This window comes from Panthera uncia, chromosome A2 (genome assembly GCF_023721935.1).
Source record: "Panthera uncia isolate 11264 chromosome A2, Puncia_PCG_1.0, whole genome shotgun sequence".
Classification (NCBI taxonomy): Eukaryota; Metazoa; Chordata; class Mammalia; order Carnivora; family Felidae; genus Panthera; species Panthera uncia.
In genome coordinates, this window is record NC_064816.1 from 36,941,288 (window position 1) to 36,957,408 (window position 16,121).

The 16,121-nt window shown below is 42.0% G+C and overlaps 1 protein-coding gene and 2 long non-coding RNA genes across 15 annotated transcripts in view; 2 read left to right on the forward strand and 1 right to left on the reverse strand.

The window, feature by feature from the left end:
- Positions 1–16,121, reverse strand: part of FOXP1 (forkhead box P1) — a 695,473-nt gene that overhangs the window by 236,595 nt on the left and 442,757 nt on the right. For 11 of the 12 annotated variants that reach the window (XM_049642699.1, XM_049642700.1, XM_049642704.1 and 8 more), the window contains one exon: positions 1,092–1,291. In XM_049642699.1, coding sequence (XP_049498656.1) covers positions 1,092–1,280 — 189 coding nt within the window. In that variant the 5' untranslated portion in view covers positions 1,281–1,291. Of the gene's footprint in view, positions 1–1,091; positions 1,292–10,449; positions 12,020–16,121 lie in introns of those variants that run through there. The other variant, XM_049642705.1, reaches the window with a different exon arrangement.
- Positions 1,317–10,753, forward strand: LOC125930718 (uncharacterized). Of its 2 annotated transcripts, none has more exons than XR_007460232.1 (2): positions 1,317–1,507; positions 8,869–10,753. It is a non-coding gene; the product is annotated as an uncharacterized LOC125930718 (long non-coding RNA). The 2 variants fall into 2 exon arrangements; XR_007460231.1 differs by lacking the exon at positions 1,317–1,507 and adding an exon at positions 8,267–8,356.
- Positions 2,199–5,958, forward strand: LOC125930716 (uncharacterized). Its single transcript, XR_007460230.1, has 2 exons — positions 2,199–5,130; positions 5,579–5,958. It is a non-coding gene; the product is annotated as an uncharacterized LOC125930716 (long non-coding RNA).

Consider the following 16,121-nt stretch of genomic DNA (forward strand, 5'->3'; position numbering starts at 1 on the left):
CCAGCAGGTCCCATGGTCTCACATCGATGCCACTAACTTCTATGTAACGATTCTATGTATTTTGAAAAATTCTTAGCAAGAAGAAAACAAAACACGTTGAGAGTCTGTCAAAGGCTATATAATCTAATACAAAAAGGGATTCCCTTCTACTTGTCTAATACAGATTCCAAGAAAATAGTATGAGAAAAAGTTCACCTTCCTCCTCCTCATCCCCCAATGATTTCTGTTTCTTTCCGAAAGGCCCAAAGACATATCATTCTTTTTTCAGCTTTTTGCAAAGGCACCGTAACTACGTACTGAATAAACGAATCAAGGACTAGGATGGAACAAAAACAATCCATTATTAACAAAAATAAATCATACTTCCTGATTCCAAGAGACGCTGGAGAAACAATCCTGTCCTCGAGTGGATGCTATTTACTGATTTGAATTTCCCTCCACACTTTGGCCACACAACACATTTCCTGGGTCACCTTTACCATTTGGAAATATTTAATCATATCCACTGACATGCCTTCAAAGGATGTAACAATGAGTATGTCCCAATTTATATGTATTTTGGGGAGCCACCAATAAGAGGTCATTGAAAACATTAACAGGATCTAGCCACATACCAACTGTCACATGTACACAAGCCACATGCGTCAGCGGCCCACACCCCTAAATGCTACAAGTAGCAGGAAGCCATCTCTTCCACTTAGGTCTGTGTTTCCCCTGTTATCTACCCATGCCTGCCTGCGTCTGTCTCTATTCTCCTTATTCACCTACTCAATCTTAGATCCCTTAATCTGTGCCCTTCTTCACAAGGCTTCATACGCCTGTTTATTATTATTACTTTTTAATTCAAGCACGGGGAATCCATCTCTCCAAAAGATTCACTGTATTGCAAGGAGGGCACCTTCAGGCGCACACAGTTCGGGCTGGGAGGGGTGCCGGGGGGGGGGGGGGGGGGTCCACTCCATCTCACTGTTAACAACGGTTAACACTGGACTCCCGAGGGCTTGAGAAGCGGCCTCTCGGGCCCACGGGCACGGAAGGGGAGCGGGCGTGTGGGCGCGCGGCGCCGGGGGCGCGCGGCGCGGGCACAGTACCTGCTGCTGCTGCTGCTGCTGCTGCTGCACGTGCGCGAGGTCGGCCGCCCCCGCGTCTGCGGCCGGCGTCTCCCCGTTGGACCGCCCCTCGCGAAGCCCGGCGCACGGGAGCAGGTGGTTGCCGCCGCTTGACCCGTTCTGGATGGCTGAACCGTTACTTTTTGTCTCAGTCCCAGATTCTTGCATCATGACTCAAAAACCTGAGAGAGGGATTTTCGGGGGGGGGGGGGGGGGGAGAAAGAAAAAAGCAGCTGTTAAAACAGTTGTTGTGCACCAGGGGAAGGGCCCTGCCTTCCTTCCACGCTGCCAAACTCCGTAAACAGTTGTCATTTTCTTTCACTCGGTGTGGCCCTGCCAGCGGCTGAGTCCCCTGGTTTGGGGGGACGGAGGTGTCAGGCCAACTTCAAGTTTTAGTCGTAAGCGGTCCTTTAAATAGGCTTTTTCCCCTTGGGCGGGGAAGACTTCTGGGTGAATTCAGGATTTATGGTTAAATTTCTGTGACTGTATCTCGATGTTTTGCTCAAAAACCAGAAAGTCGTTCTGCGCAGCATATTAGGTGTAACGTTAAATTTTACTACGTGCGGGCTCTGTGGGGGGATGCCACACTCCTGGAGGAATCTTCTCCAACTTCAGTCTATCAAGACTTGACACACACCCCCGGGAGGGGAGGGCCCCCCCCCCCCCAGGTAATTCGAGCTGAAAACCCTTAGGGGTCAAAAGCCGAAGAACATTTAAAGATTCGTACTCCTCGGAATCATTCAGGTACTGAAAAGTCTTCAAAATGGGCCATTCCAGTAAGATAGTCCACGTTGAGGGAGAAAAAAATCCCCACTTCTCAGAAGCCAAATAAATTCAGACTCTGATCATTGTCCTATGGTTAAAATTGTCCTAAGAAATCCCATTCAAAGTTAGGTGTTTCTCATGCTGGATTACTAACCTCTAGAGTTTGGTTTTAAGGCCTGAAAGGTCTGGGCCTTCTTATATTTACTTTGGAGAAAATCTGGCCTAGGCAGGCCAGGAAAAAAAAAGTCTGAATTTGAAAGTACAAAATGTCTAATAAAAAGCACATATATATGTGTGTATATATATACGTATGTGTGTGTGTGTGTGTATATATAACACCATATATATATATATATATATATATATATATATAGTACAAGGTGTAAGTACCCAGAGGATATCAACTGCATGCAAATACAGTCCACATTCTGCCTAGTTACTCTCTAGGTACAAAACCATTCTCCTAGGCAGCCAATTCAGCTCTCAGCAAAGGCGTCTGATGATGACAAAAGATACAGAATAATATTTACTAGTACCAATTATTACCATCGATTGATCACCAGTGTTGGACCAAGCCCTCCTGCAGCTGATTTATGTATATTCACCAATTTCCTTCTGAATGCAACTGGTATCTCTAGTTTGCACATGAGAAAACTAGGGCTCCCTGAGAACTATTTTCATTTGCCCAGCATAAATCTCAGCTAGCTATGGTGCAATCAAGATTTAAACAAGTTCAGTCTGGTGTCAAAGTTCTTAACCATGTCTTTTCCTAAAGCTGAGGTGCAGTGGGGAGCAAACAATGGAAATGGCAGGGTCGTACTCCAAATTCAGAGACTAGGACTTTGAACAGGAAAAACAACAGTCACTAACGGGCTTGACAGTTCAAATATCAGAGCTGAGAAATGTCTGAATATTAAAACTTTAATGTGAAATATCAACCTCGGATAAAAGGGCTGAAAACTTCCAACACAAATATTTTTGCATCATGGAAAGACAGTATTATTAACCAGCGTTACAGACTCCTCCCCTCCACATGAAATAGGTGACAACAGGGAAATTAAAATACCTGGGACATCTTTACAGGAGGCTGCCCTCTTGCCAGAGGTTGGGTTAAATCCCTTTTCTATAGACTTCCATGAAAATCTAATGAAAAATTAAAAGCAGAAAAACTGACATCTTTCTTCATTTCCTTTCAGTGCATGGTATGATCCAACTTGAGTACAAACTTCATAAACCCAGAGGACTTATTTTTTAAAGTTAATTCAGTCCTGAAGGGGATTAAGAATGGCATTTTTTGTTAACAGGTGGGAAACAAAGTCAGAAGCAACAGCTGATTCACTCTCTTCTCCTTAGATCAGACTTTCCAGTAATGAGAGTCCTTTAAAGAGTGCATTCATATCTTTCCTGTCCGTAGAGCGTAAACTCTATCAAAAATACAAATAAAAGTTTCTCTAAGATATAAGAACCAGGCGTGCGAGCACCTTGTTCGTTGCCAAAAAAGGAATTAATTTGTCACAGCGAGGATTTTTTTTTTTGTACCCCCTCCAATGTTTCAGTTTCTGTTTCACAAACATGCCCATTTGTATAGAAACAAAGGAAAAGACAGTGGTTAGGTATTTAAGGGAGAAAATGCTGGTCTTAACAGTAGTTAACAAGGAAATTCACTGAATTCTTAGGGTATGTTACAAGCATACCTAAAGAAAAAACAAACTTTTTTTAACTTTCTGCAAGGCCTGTACATTTCATATCAGGGAATAGGGAGTAAAAGACGAAAGAGAAAAACACTGCTTACAAAAAATCTCTACCTGCCCTCAGAAAATGGGGCATATTTAGCCAGATGTCAGGTCCCCGGGGAGCAGAGATACAGGAAGAAGACTGCTTTCAAAGCCTGTGGCCATCGGGACGCCTGACCTCAGAACAGGTGTCTAAGAGACTGGCCCTGGTTCTGTTTCCTTGGTTTGACACCGTGGTGGTGGGTGGATTAAGAACAATCTCCAATCCACAATTTGATGAGAAGGTTTTGCTCTACGCAGTTCTAAGAAGACTGCCAAGTCCTCCAGGAGAAGTTTTGCAGGCATCGTGCCAAGCAACTTGGCTTGCAAATCGGGTCTGTGAGAGTGCAGGCATTGGGACCGAAATTGCATAAAGGATTATTTTGGTCTGAGGATGTCCTTAATTAGTCAAGTGCTAACAGTAGTATGTAGGTTGCAAGATTTAAAATTTCCCATAATCTCCCACACCAATCAGGAGAAAACAGCTTTTTGAAAAGCACATGTGAAAAATTAGGAGTGTCGATGTCTAAGAACATTTCTAACAATATCTGGGCTGGCAATACTTCTTTCTATGGAATGTTCCAAGCCATTTAATAAGGCTTTATGTCTGTACAGCACTTCACAAACTACCAGGCTCTCTGAGGTACTTTTCAAACTCGTAACGAGTCCATCAGGGAGGAAAAGGCAGGTGAAGTTTACCCCCATTTTACAGATAAGAAAACTAAAGCTCAGCGGGTCAAGGAAAAGATGCAGCCATAATAATTTCCCATTTCAGACATGAATTTGACCATTCGATAAGTGCCAGAGAATTCCCCGTTTGCAAAGTCCCGTGCAGGGCAGTGAATTAGTAAATCGATGAAAAGAAAACTAATCCCCACAAAGACAGTAGGAAGCTGGCAGGTGGACACAGAAAAGCATTAAAATACAAAGATGAAAGTGTCGGCATTCTTTAGCAAACAACGTTATTTGTCTTCTTCTATTGAGTTTTACAATTTGAGCATCACATTTGAAAGCAGGTCAACGTACAGGAGAGGCGTGTGTGTTCTCTAATGCCAAACCCTCTTTTCTTAGAGGGAAGCTGTCACAGACCCTCAGTCTGTATCACCTCCACTTCCCTCTGGGACTCCCTGTGCCCAACGAGCTGCTTTACTCCACAGCGAATCGAGAACAAGAAATGATCCACAATCATCCCAAGTGCATGGACATGAAAGCATGTACCTAGAAGACACGACCACCCCGTAGCCACCAACAAGCCCCTCCAGACGCAAAGACAAATCCTCCTCTGGCTTCCTCTGAATGAGCTGCGTCTGTTTAAGTCACATAGGATCCATTCACCACAACCCTAAGAAGGCTGATGCTGCAATCCTATGGATGTCAGAAAGCTTAAGCAGCCAGAATGGCCACTTCTTGTCTTGCCTGGAAACATGACAGAGCTACTGATTTCAAAAGATCGATTTTTGTGCTGAAGGAACATGCAGAAAGGGGTAAGAACAGAGTTTAGCATGCTTATTTATTGTCGTTACCAACAGAGCATACTCTGGAAGTATTCTGGAAAATTCATAAGGTCTAGGCCAATGTATTTATAGTAAATTAAAGCAATGCTTTATTATTATGATTATTTCCTTGGTTACAGTGTTGATGCTGAAAATTTAGGGAAAAACAAAGCCCTTGTTATCATATGCTTGTGAAAGATTTTAAGCTAACAAAAAGTTCAGTCTCGATTCCAGGGCAGTTAATTAAGGTTGACCAAGTCAGGCAGAAGTAAATTAACTCGGCTGATCAATTATTTATATGAAGCAGAATAAATGCCCTTAAAGAACTTGGTCTGTTCATGAAAGGATGTGTAAATTAAACTAAACATAGTTTTGTAAAATGTATTTCTACTTCTATGGGGAGAAGAGAACAGAAGTTAATGGTGAAATCACTTTTTAGGAAAATGATGCCAGAGATGACGTGGTTCTCCTCCTATCCGAAAGGAAAGATCCTCTTTCTCATTGTTCATCATGTGCCATGAAAGAAGGAAAATGGAATGCGTTTGAAGAGCTAAGAGAAGCTCCTGGAAAGGAAGAGAGGGAAATGAAAAGAGGAAGGGGGTTGGGGAGGGAGGGACAGAGAAGGGGAAGGAGGAGAAGTGAGAAGGAAGGAGGGACAGACTGAGGGATGAGAAGGAGGGAAGGAGGAAGACAGTAACTCTAAGAATGGAGAGACGATGTGAATTTTTGTAATTTGGAATCACCGAACATCATCGGTTAGACTCCGTGCAGGGTTTGCAGAATGGACAAGAATAAAGGCGGGAGTGTGTCTAAGCTCTAGTTCTAAAAGAAGTACTGATGTTGCATCAGGATGATTCAAAATCCATACTGATCATCACGTTCATGCCATCAGGAAAGAAGAAAAACTTGTCCATATGAAGATATAACACATACGTTTACTTCTGGGTCTCATCGGGTAAATGAACCGTTCCCTTTCAATGTGCAAATGGTTTACCTGGCAACATAATACACATAAAGGAGTTTTAAAGAGCAAAGTGCAGCTGAGGGACTTCTTCCCCAGCAGCAGGCAAAGAGCAAGGTGGTAGGACACTAACCCAGCACCTTCCTCTTAATCCTCTTGCAAGATTTTGAATCCTCCCATTCAAACTAGGGACTCAAGAGCAGAGAGCAACCCTGAGGAAAGTCGAATGGAGACTTTATGTTTCCTAGCATGAGGCACAGAGAAGACGAAAGACTGGTGGGGGGATTAGGGAAGAAGGTGAAGAAAGGGCAGGATGGAAGGGCCACAACTGGCCCCAAGATGCAGATTTGTTATCCCTAAGTGAGGCTTTCATAGCATATTCTTGAAGGGGAAAAAAAAGCGGGGGGGGGGGGGGAAGAATGAAATAAGAGAAAAAAGTAACACCAGCTGATTAATTTCTCACTGAGATCACTCCCACAAGTTGTGAACGAACACTTCAGACACTACTGTCCGTCTATCCACTGCCCCCACTGGCAGGGGCCCCAATTTCACGGAAAGACTATCCAAGGGTCAAGTTTAGGAAGAGAAGTCAGTGTGCCGCCTTGTGTTATGAAAGCACTATCTTCCAATACCAAATTTTCATAATTATAACAGAAAGGTGTAAATTTTCTAATGCATGGCAGTTCAAAAAGTAATCAAGGGAATGAGCCGGAGGGCTATTTTAATGTGTGCAAAGCTAGTGACCCACAGTAAATGGGAGGTAAGCTACAATGAATGCAAAGTAATGTACGCATACTCAAGTCCTGCTCTGATGAGGGACGGCTAAAATTAACACCCAATTAATTTCCGAATTGACAAACAAATGAAACCCATAAATCTACTTTCTCATTAATTTTCTTGTGGCATAATTTAAAGCAGTAATATGAGGGCAAAAACTGAGCATTATCCATCATAAATATCAAAAAGATAGCACTGTAACACCATAAATTATGCATATTACCTGTTGTTAAAAATGATTTATGTATTATCAACTTTATCGTGCACTGGAAATATCTAGATCTATCTTTAAAAATCTAGAATTTCATTTAGCGCTCAGGAAGAAAAAGTCCGGGAGCAACGAAATAGTCAAAAACGCGTCTTAAAAAAAAATGAAGGCTACTTATATAGCCATATGCGAGTTGAGGGCAAAATTGGAATCCTTCAGGCTGAGGATACCATGGAAGTGTCAGGCTGGGCGTCTCAACAGAGAAAGAAACAGCTCCAGGAGCACGCCTCCCACAAAGCCCCGGTCCATGTGTCCTAAAGGAGCATTTCCTAAAGGAAATGCGGGGCTTGCTGTGGGAAAAGGAGTGGGTATAGGCAAGGATGCCCTGAATACACCTCAGAGAGTCAGAGGGGGAGAGCCCAGGGCTACAGGTGCTCAGATGGGCGAGAAGTCTGGGAAGAAAAATGGGCTCATTGTTAATAATGCAATATGGTAGCATTCTTACCTTTATAGTTCAAAGGAGGAGAACAAAAAAGAACTAGGGACTAGTTTGTATTTATCAGCCAAAGGGTGCCCGGGTGGCTCAGGAGTTACAGATCTGACTTCAACTCAGGTCATGATCTCACGGTTCGTGAGTTTGAGCCCCTCATCGGGTGAGCTCGTGCCCCACTTCGGGTAAAACACGAGCCCCAGGTGAGCCCCACTTCTCTGTGTATTTTGGAAGTGCTCTGTATTTATCAAGTAAATGGATGAAGAGGCATTCAGAGTAAAACGATCCCCTTCCTGGCCTCTCCACCTCCATTTTGTTAACAACAACTTTAAAAAAAAAAAAAAAAACCTTCATTTTCAACTATATTTTCAGGTATACCTTATATATACAGTAGCTCTCCTTATCCATGGGGGACACGTCCTGAGACCCCCAGTGGATAGATAGTACCAAACTCTATATACACTATGTTCTCTTCTATATATACCTACATACCTATGATAACATTTAACTTAGAAATCAGGCTCAGGAAGAGGTTCACAATAATAAATAATAGACTAGAATAATTATAATGATATAAACTAATAAAAGCTATGTGAATGTGGTCTCTCTCAAAATACCTTATCGTACTGTACTCACCCTTCTCCTTCTTGCGATGACATGAGATGATAAAATGCCTACATGATGAGCTGAAGTGAGGTGTCTGACCTAGGCGTTGTGACACATCCTTCTGACAGTACCTCGGAAGGAGGATCATCTCCCTCCTAACACCAGCTGACCACCGGTAACTGAATCCACAGAAAGCAAAACCGTGGATACAGGGGACCACTGGGGTAGGGATTTAAATACATAACTGCTGAATTTTTAGGCAGATGACTGAATGACATTGGAGAAAACTCCAAGTCCGACCTGCCAATCAAATGAGATCAAAAGCTTGTGCTGGCCTCCACCTTTATGTTCCTACTTTACAACTACTCCCAGTCCTGTACTTCCTTTGGAAAGTCTAATCATTTTGGATTTCTGAAACTCAGAAACAAACTTAAGCCATTAAATCATTTTAAGTCACAAGGGAAGGAGGATGGTCCCACTCGTTGAAAATTTAAAGATCATCAATCAACGAAAAACTCCACGCAAAGCCACGGTCGAGAGTTAATATTCAATTCAGCTGGACTGGAAAAAGGTAGCGAGCAGGATGTTTAATTTTCCCTGTAGTGCATGACTCACAACAGAGTTAGAGGAATAGGGTGGTAATAAAATAATGTTCCTAACAAAAACATGATTTCCCTTCTCTACCAGGCTTTCGATGTAAAGACAGAAGATTTTGCATTTCCCAAGAAAAGGAATTCCTGAATTCCAAACCCGAGGCAGCAACCTGTTCAGAGGAAGTGTGTGGGTCTCTCACAGACTGTGTTAATTGAACTTTTAGAGTCTTTGTAAGTCATCAATAAGTGCAGATAAAGACACCCACCCCTGTAAAAGTTACAAACGTCCAATTTATATTTTCAGAATGTCAGCTACCGTGGGTCTTGTTTCCCTTCCCTCCTGGTGGACGAGAGTTTAAGTGCTGTAATCATAGCAACTGTGGGCAAACCAAGGAGGTTAGAAAGGAGCCGCTCTAGGAAACAGAAGTACAAAGGAGAAGGCACACCCACTCCCGGGCATATTAATCCAGACGGACTCAAATAATGAAACAGAGACCAAAAAGGAGCTTTGCCAATCCTGTGCTAGGCTGTTGGCGTGGTCACAAGGAAGCCTCTGCAGCTTAGGGTACGACGGGGCCAGGTGTTCTAGGGAGCTTAATTAAAATGCATTGTGACAGAACCAGAGTTGAAGTTTGAGAATGAACATGGCCGGCCAAACTTGAATCGTTTCGAACATTCAAACAGCTGAACTGTCACACATAGCCCAGTGGAATAAAGTGGCCAACCACCAGGTCAGAGTATCATTATTTTTTTTTCATTTCCATATTTTATACAGTTTCATATACGCGGGGGCAGGTTCCTAACATCAATTAATGACTGGTGGGCACAATGAGACACTTCACGCATCTCCTGCCTTTGCCTCCAGCCCCTAGCCGCTCTAGTGGCCAGAGCGAACAATATGTTCAGAGCATCACGGCCATTCAGTGAATGCAGGCCTTCAGAAGTCAGCTCTTCCATTTCTCCACTGCGTGCAAGGGACAATTACTCAATTTTATCCTTCGAAAACTTCAGTATACATATACGTACTTCCCCCCGAAACTTGCTGTTACAGATAGATTAACAGGCTTTCTCCTGATATAAAAGACCACAATATGTTGAAGGTCATTACCCCCAGCCTCCACCCTCAACTCACTCCGTGTTTTATCCTTGTAATTTATGGCAAATGCCAGCAGGCCCTGCCTAGTATTGAAACACAACACAAATTCAGAAACAGCAACAAACAAGAATTTAAAAAAACAAAAAACAAAGATGATGTCAGCTGTTTTCTCTGCTGTTTGCAAAACATGACAAAGGACAGGCTAATGTTTGGTATTGTCTAATGTGACTCCTAGTGACCAAGGGACAACAGTCACACACATCAGGCTGAACCAGAAGACACAATGTCTCCTTTACTTAACCACAAATGAGAGAATGCATAAAAGTCATTTTAAAATGAGACAGGTGAGAATAACAGGTAAAAAATTAAAACACTGGCTTGTAAAAACATTATCAGGTGTATTAATTGTATGGATGTCTCCGCTTGTATCACAGAGAATTTATTCACAATTACGTTAACCTCAAAGTGAATCTCCCCGTTTCAAACTTGAGCGAGTACACACATCACACGGGATCCCATGGAGCCCACACAACAACACCCAACGCACGCACACAAGAACACAAAATCCAAGGATTGTACCTTTGGAAGGTGACTGCCTTGTTCATAGCACTAGACTTTTTCTCCTACACCTTCTAAGTCCTTGTTTGCTCCACAAAGAGTTTTGTAGCCATCTGATGTTCTATTACTAAGCTAGTGGCCTTTCAGGAGAGCTCTCTCCCTTCTGAAAAAAGCAAACAACTGCATAGATATCATTACACTAAGGAAATCTCTTAGAAAAACCAAACAACTTGCTAATCTCTCCAGCCCCTTCATCCAAGCAAAAGATAAGAAAAGCAAACCTAAGTCTGTTTCAACCACATTCCAGGGACAAGTTCCCCTTTTTCTTTCTTTATCAAAATTCTACTATTTAAGTTTTTTTTTTTTTTTTTAAATGTGTGTGTGTTTTTTAAACAGACCTTGCAGGATAAACCACTGCTCGCACCCCGCAAACAAAGCAATATTTGTTTAATAACGATTGCTGCCATGGGTACAGTAAACAAGGGGCCCAGCATTTGTGTTTATGAACAAACACATCATCTTACAAGAGTAATTTAACATTAACCAGGTGGAATAATCAACAGATTTCATAGGTGACACCAGGGGCAGGACTAATGTAAACAGGGCTAGGGAGGAGAAAGGGGCCACTCTTTGGGAATCAAGGTCGAGGTAAATGCATTACAGAGTAAACAGCTGCAAAGAAGGCAAGATAAACAAACAGTCATTCTTCTGACATTTAGAGAGGCAGAAAGGTTGTATGTTACACAGATCAGCTGCTGACCACCATGAAATCAAACCAGTTGGAGACCAGGCCTGCTTGTTTGCACAATGCCATGTTTGCTTATAAACAACAATTTGCTGTTACCAACCTCGCATTACTCATCATCACATAAGCCAGAGTGAATCAAGTGAAATCCGGTTAACTCTTTACTGGCGACATTACTCAAAAAAACAAAACAAAAAAAAATCATGGCCCCCGTTAAGAAAATTACCCCCAGATGAAGCAAACAGAGCTCAGTCAATGCCTTTTTACTTCCTGCCTCGTAGATAAAAATAAAGCATCCACATGGTTTAAACTCCTAAGGATTGGATTTGGTCACAGCTTTAAAAGACTGGAATGTTTTCATGCTTGAGTAACTATACGTTCATCTCCTGGACTCATCTTCTTTTATCAATGAAATATACGGGTGAAACACTGATGGGGATCTTGAATGTTTTACCTAGAGGGAAAGCCCAAATGTTCCTTCTGCCCAAGTTTCTTGTTCCAAAATACCTTCAAGTGCACTGGATCCACACACGAATAGATGTTTCTCAACTACGATGAAACAATCAAACTGTCTCAGGGTATGATCGTGCTCTTAAAAAACATGACATAAATAAATGAATCAGTTGATGTTACATAGAGCCACTCAGGAGTTCAGTGTGTCAGCTCATCAAAGAAATCTGAGGCTTCGAAAGAGTGAATAAGTTCAATGTCTCCACTAAAAGAAGTGTTATGAAGAATTGTTTTATCTTCAAAAATTCGCTTCATGTGTAAGAACGTGTAAAACAGCTTGCTCTATGTTATAAGAAAGCTATCCTGTTTTATTGGAGAGACTGTATTTAGATGTACAATTTGCAATTAAAGTATTATTTTTAATCTACAGATTCTCTAATGTTCTAAACTACTTAATTGTGATACGTGTGAATGACATCTCTCCATTACTTAATAGTTAATAAGCAAAAACATAGTGAAAATCAGTTTGGTGATTTGTATCTTACATTTATTGTAAGTTAAGTTTTTAAAATTCTGTGTACTTAATATTTAATAAGCAAAAACACAGTGAAAACCAGTTTGATAATTTATATCTTACATTTATTTTAAGTTAATTAATTTTTTAAAATTCTGTGTTATGTTAGCCCAAAGTACAGTAAAACACTGCTGGATATCCAAAGCAAAATTTGAAAAGGACATACTAAAGTCATACTTTAGTCAAAACTAAAGACATACCTCAGAGTATTGTGGCAGTGACATTACTAAGCATCAGCATGCTGGAATTTCCAGCTCGGTCTAAAAAGTGTAACAGAATTTTAGTGGTCCCTTTGCCCACCCCTGATGCCCACCGCCCAGTCCGGCTATGAACTTCTTTCTTCACCTTCCCTAGCTGCTCCTGTTGTCCCATCTCCTGGATCTATAATCTAGTCTTTGTTCTGCCACCCTAACATCACTTTCTTTTGTGTTTTGTCTTGTGCTGTGGTTTGTTTCCCAAGTCCCTCTCCCTGCTGACAGTCTCCTTTCCCCAAACCACAGCAGCCCCTGAAGCCTCGATAAAGAACTGGCGAAGAAATGTCCAACGAGCGCTCTGTGCCCAAGCAGGAGGGAATTTCTCAGGCTCGTGTGTGGATGAGCCTGTTACCACTGTGTGGACACAAGGAAGGGACACTGGGACCTCTCCCTTTTCTGCCCTAGAAAGCCCTCTGGGGCTTGAGCTGTCCCCACTGCCCTAGAGAAGGAAATCCAGCCTTGCTCCACTCTGGATGATGAAACCAGTCTGGCTGCAGGAACAGCTAACACCAAGACTCTTCCTCAAATGCTTTGGGAACTGCATGTTCTCAAATTCCACGCTTACTGCTCTCTGCACTCGGCCTAGATGATTAGGAGACAAAGAAAAGTGAAGCGCCTTGTCTGCCTCTCCAGTAAAACTCGAGAGAGAAAGAATTGAAGAAGGAAAAGCAGAATGCTGTGACTGCAATCCTGATTCCCCATCTCTACTGCACACTACTTTTCCTGGAGTTCTCTTGACCTTCATTTTTATTTTCTTTTCCTAAAGCCTGGATGAACTAGACTACCAGTGAAGGATTACAAAGAGGGTTTACAATTCCAAAAGGAAATCCAAAGAGTTGTAACCATGTCGCTTGATAAAGGCCAATCATAACTGAGCCCTGGAGTTTTGAAAATCAAGCTAAACCGGGGCACATGATCATTACCCAAATGAGGACTCATCCGTGTTCAAAAACAGTTTTACTGTTTCCTTACTAACAACAAGATAAATAGTGTGCCTTTTCCTCTGCCTCAGCTGAGGTGGTAAACATCCTAATGCACCTTCAGTTTTAGAGGCATGTGCCCAGTTTACTTATTTTGTTCCCCACAGAGCCCACGTTTCCTAAGCCTTATTTACAAAATAAAATAATTCTAAGTGAAAGAATCCATTTATTAAGAGGCCTTTTAAAGTAACCTGTTTGATCAACTGTTGCAAAACCTGAAAACAATCCCAGGGAAACTCTGGGTAGACCCAAGATTGGTAAGGGATGATTTGTTCTCTCCCACATATCTTCCCTGGGAGGAAAGCCTTACAAATTCTGAGATTCTTGGAGTGGTCATGTCATCTGAAAGGACACTTGAGCCAGTTTCCAAGGCTCAAGCGTTCATTTCTTCTTTTACCACCATTATTTCTGCCACTTCTCTTCCTCCACCAGTGCTATTTTTCAAATTCACTTTTGACAAACATACAAATCTATCGCAGAGGAAACTTTGTATCACTTCATCAAAGAGAAAGCCAGTATGTATCCCTTTATAGGGGAGAAAGACTTTACAACAAATGTAACACAACCCAACCAATGTTATTAAATTCTAGCTAGATCCTGCTGCCCACAAAGGCTCTGAGCAGGAACCATGTTCTTTCTTTGTTAAATAATGAGCTTACAACTGGAAGAGAGAGATTAAAGACATACTAGTACCAAATGGAAACTTTCTCCTTGGCTTTATCGGAAGGATTAAAACAGACTGAAAATGGAATTGCTTCAACATCAAATCGCAATAATGAGAACCGGTGAATGATTTATGAACCACCTAAGAATCCTCTTCCAATATACCAGTGAGCCGTGCAAGCTTATGGACTGGGGAACTGGGCAAGAGGAGACATAAGAGGCCCCTCTGAGGACTAGGCTATATCCCTGACTCCAGAGCACGGTTTTCTAACGATGCAATTCCCTAAGCACTTGCAGAGAGCCTACTGTGTATCCACAAGCTGCTACAGAAATAAAGAATCAACTGGCTAGACTCTCTATTCTCGTCCCCAAAGCGAACGGGGCTCCTGGGCCATGGGTATGAAGCCTGTAGAAGACACCATAAAGTTCCAACTGGCAGCTCCAACGTGAGCCTCCCTCCCACGCCTGCCTTTTCGCACACCACCAGGGAGCGGTTCTTCAGCCACTTCCACAGAGCTGCCTTTCTACAATGCAGGTTCAGAGTTTACTCAGCACCCAGTAACTACTAGATGATAAAAACTATAAGCATATCACTCAAATGCTTTATTGGTCAAAAAGATGGATGCTTTTATTAGCCCAACGTTTTTTGTAATGGAGTGCCACTGATGACCCAGCATTAGCCTCATTCCCTGCTATTAATCACACTTCTAAGAGCTCCTTTTGCCTTAAAATCTTAAGAAATTGCTATAATTTAAAGACACGGTGTCTACATAATGGGAAATGCCTCATAATTGTATCATTTCACAAAATACAGTATTTTTGATGGGAACAATGACCATGATGCTAAGGTATTACAAAATGGGAATAATTTATATATATAAAAGAGGAGTGAGATGTAAGCTGTCTTTTGTATTTGTGGTTTCCCACATCTGTGCACTTTAATCACTGCCTTTGGGGGACTGATTAATCCAAAGGCATAGGCATACAGTTTACAGAATTAAAAGCAAAATAACATTCCCAAACAAATGAACAATATAAATGAAAGGGAGAAAACCTAATGTAAAAAGACAGAAAAGATGTGAAAACGCATCGTGTGCTTTAAGGAACTTCCATCAGTGGTATATTCCTTATTCATCATCTATAATTCCTGTGCCTTGTCTGTCCGTGTAGAGAGAACTAAAGCAAGCTCTTCAAATAAGTGACTTCAGGACAAGCTACAGGTAGCTGCCAATTTACTTTCAGTATTATTTCAATAATATAATGATGGCCTTAACTTGTAAGTCCTCATCTCATTAAACCACCCTTCAAGAACATTTAGCACAGCTGAATACTATAAAGGAAAGAGTATTTGAAAGAGTTTTTCAAAATACGGAACTAAAATAAATCTTTTTAAAAGTTCCCCTTCCATTTTTATGACTACACCATTAGAACACAACATACACAAATCTTCAAATGTTGCATACACACAAAAATGGTGACATTGTGCTACATGACGAATGAGAAGTAGGCTCCAATCAGGCACAAAGATTTCTGAATAGATTTGGTGTGAATGGCTGGGCAGCATGGAGAATCAGTCAGCCTTAAGTCAAGAATGTAGGCATCATCCTACAGTTAGCAAGGGTCAGACCCAGACACTGTGAAACAGCCAGAGGCTGGTGACAAAGCATAGGTGGGGCTGGACATCAGAGCACTCGGTGGTAAGTAATCACAACTCTGAGAGGCCCCTTCTAACAATGTGGTTATCAAATGGTCATGAGAAGCACCTAGACCTTGGACCCCCGACTCTACCTAGTGAAAAGCTCTGTACCTATTTCTCAAGACCTAGGAGGAAGTGCTGACCAGAGGGATATTTAAGAAGAAACTGTCACAGACAAGCCAGTAAGAAGCGGAGAACCTAAGGTGCCCAGAATAGGTAGAGGGGCACCAACAGCAGGCGGTCAATGGCAGCCTCCCTTCACACATTGGGGGCTGGGGCCACTGAACGGCTACAGAGTTGATGGTGGGACCATCTGATGTCTGGTGACCTC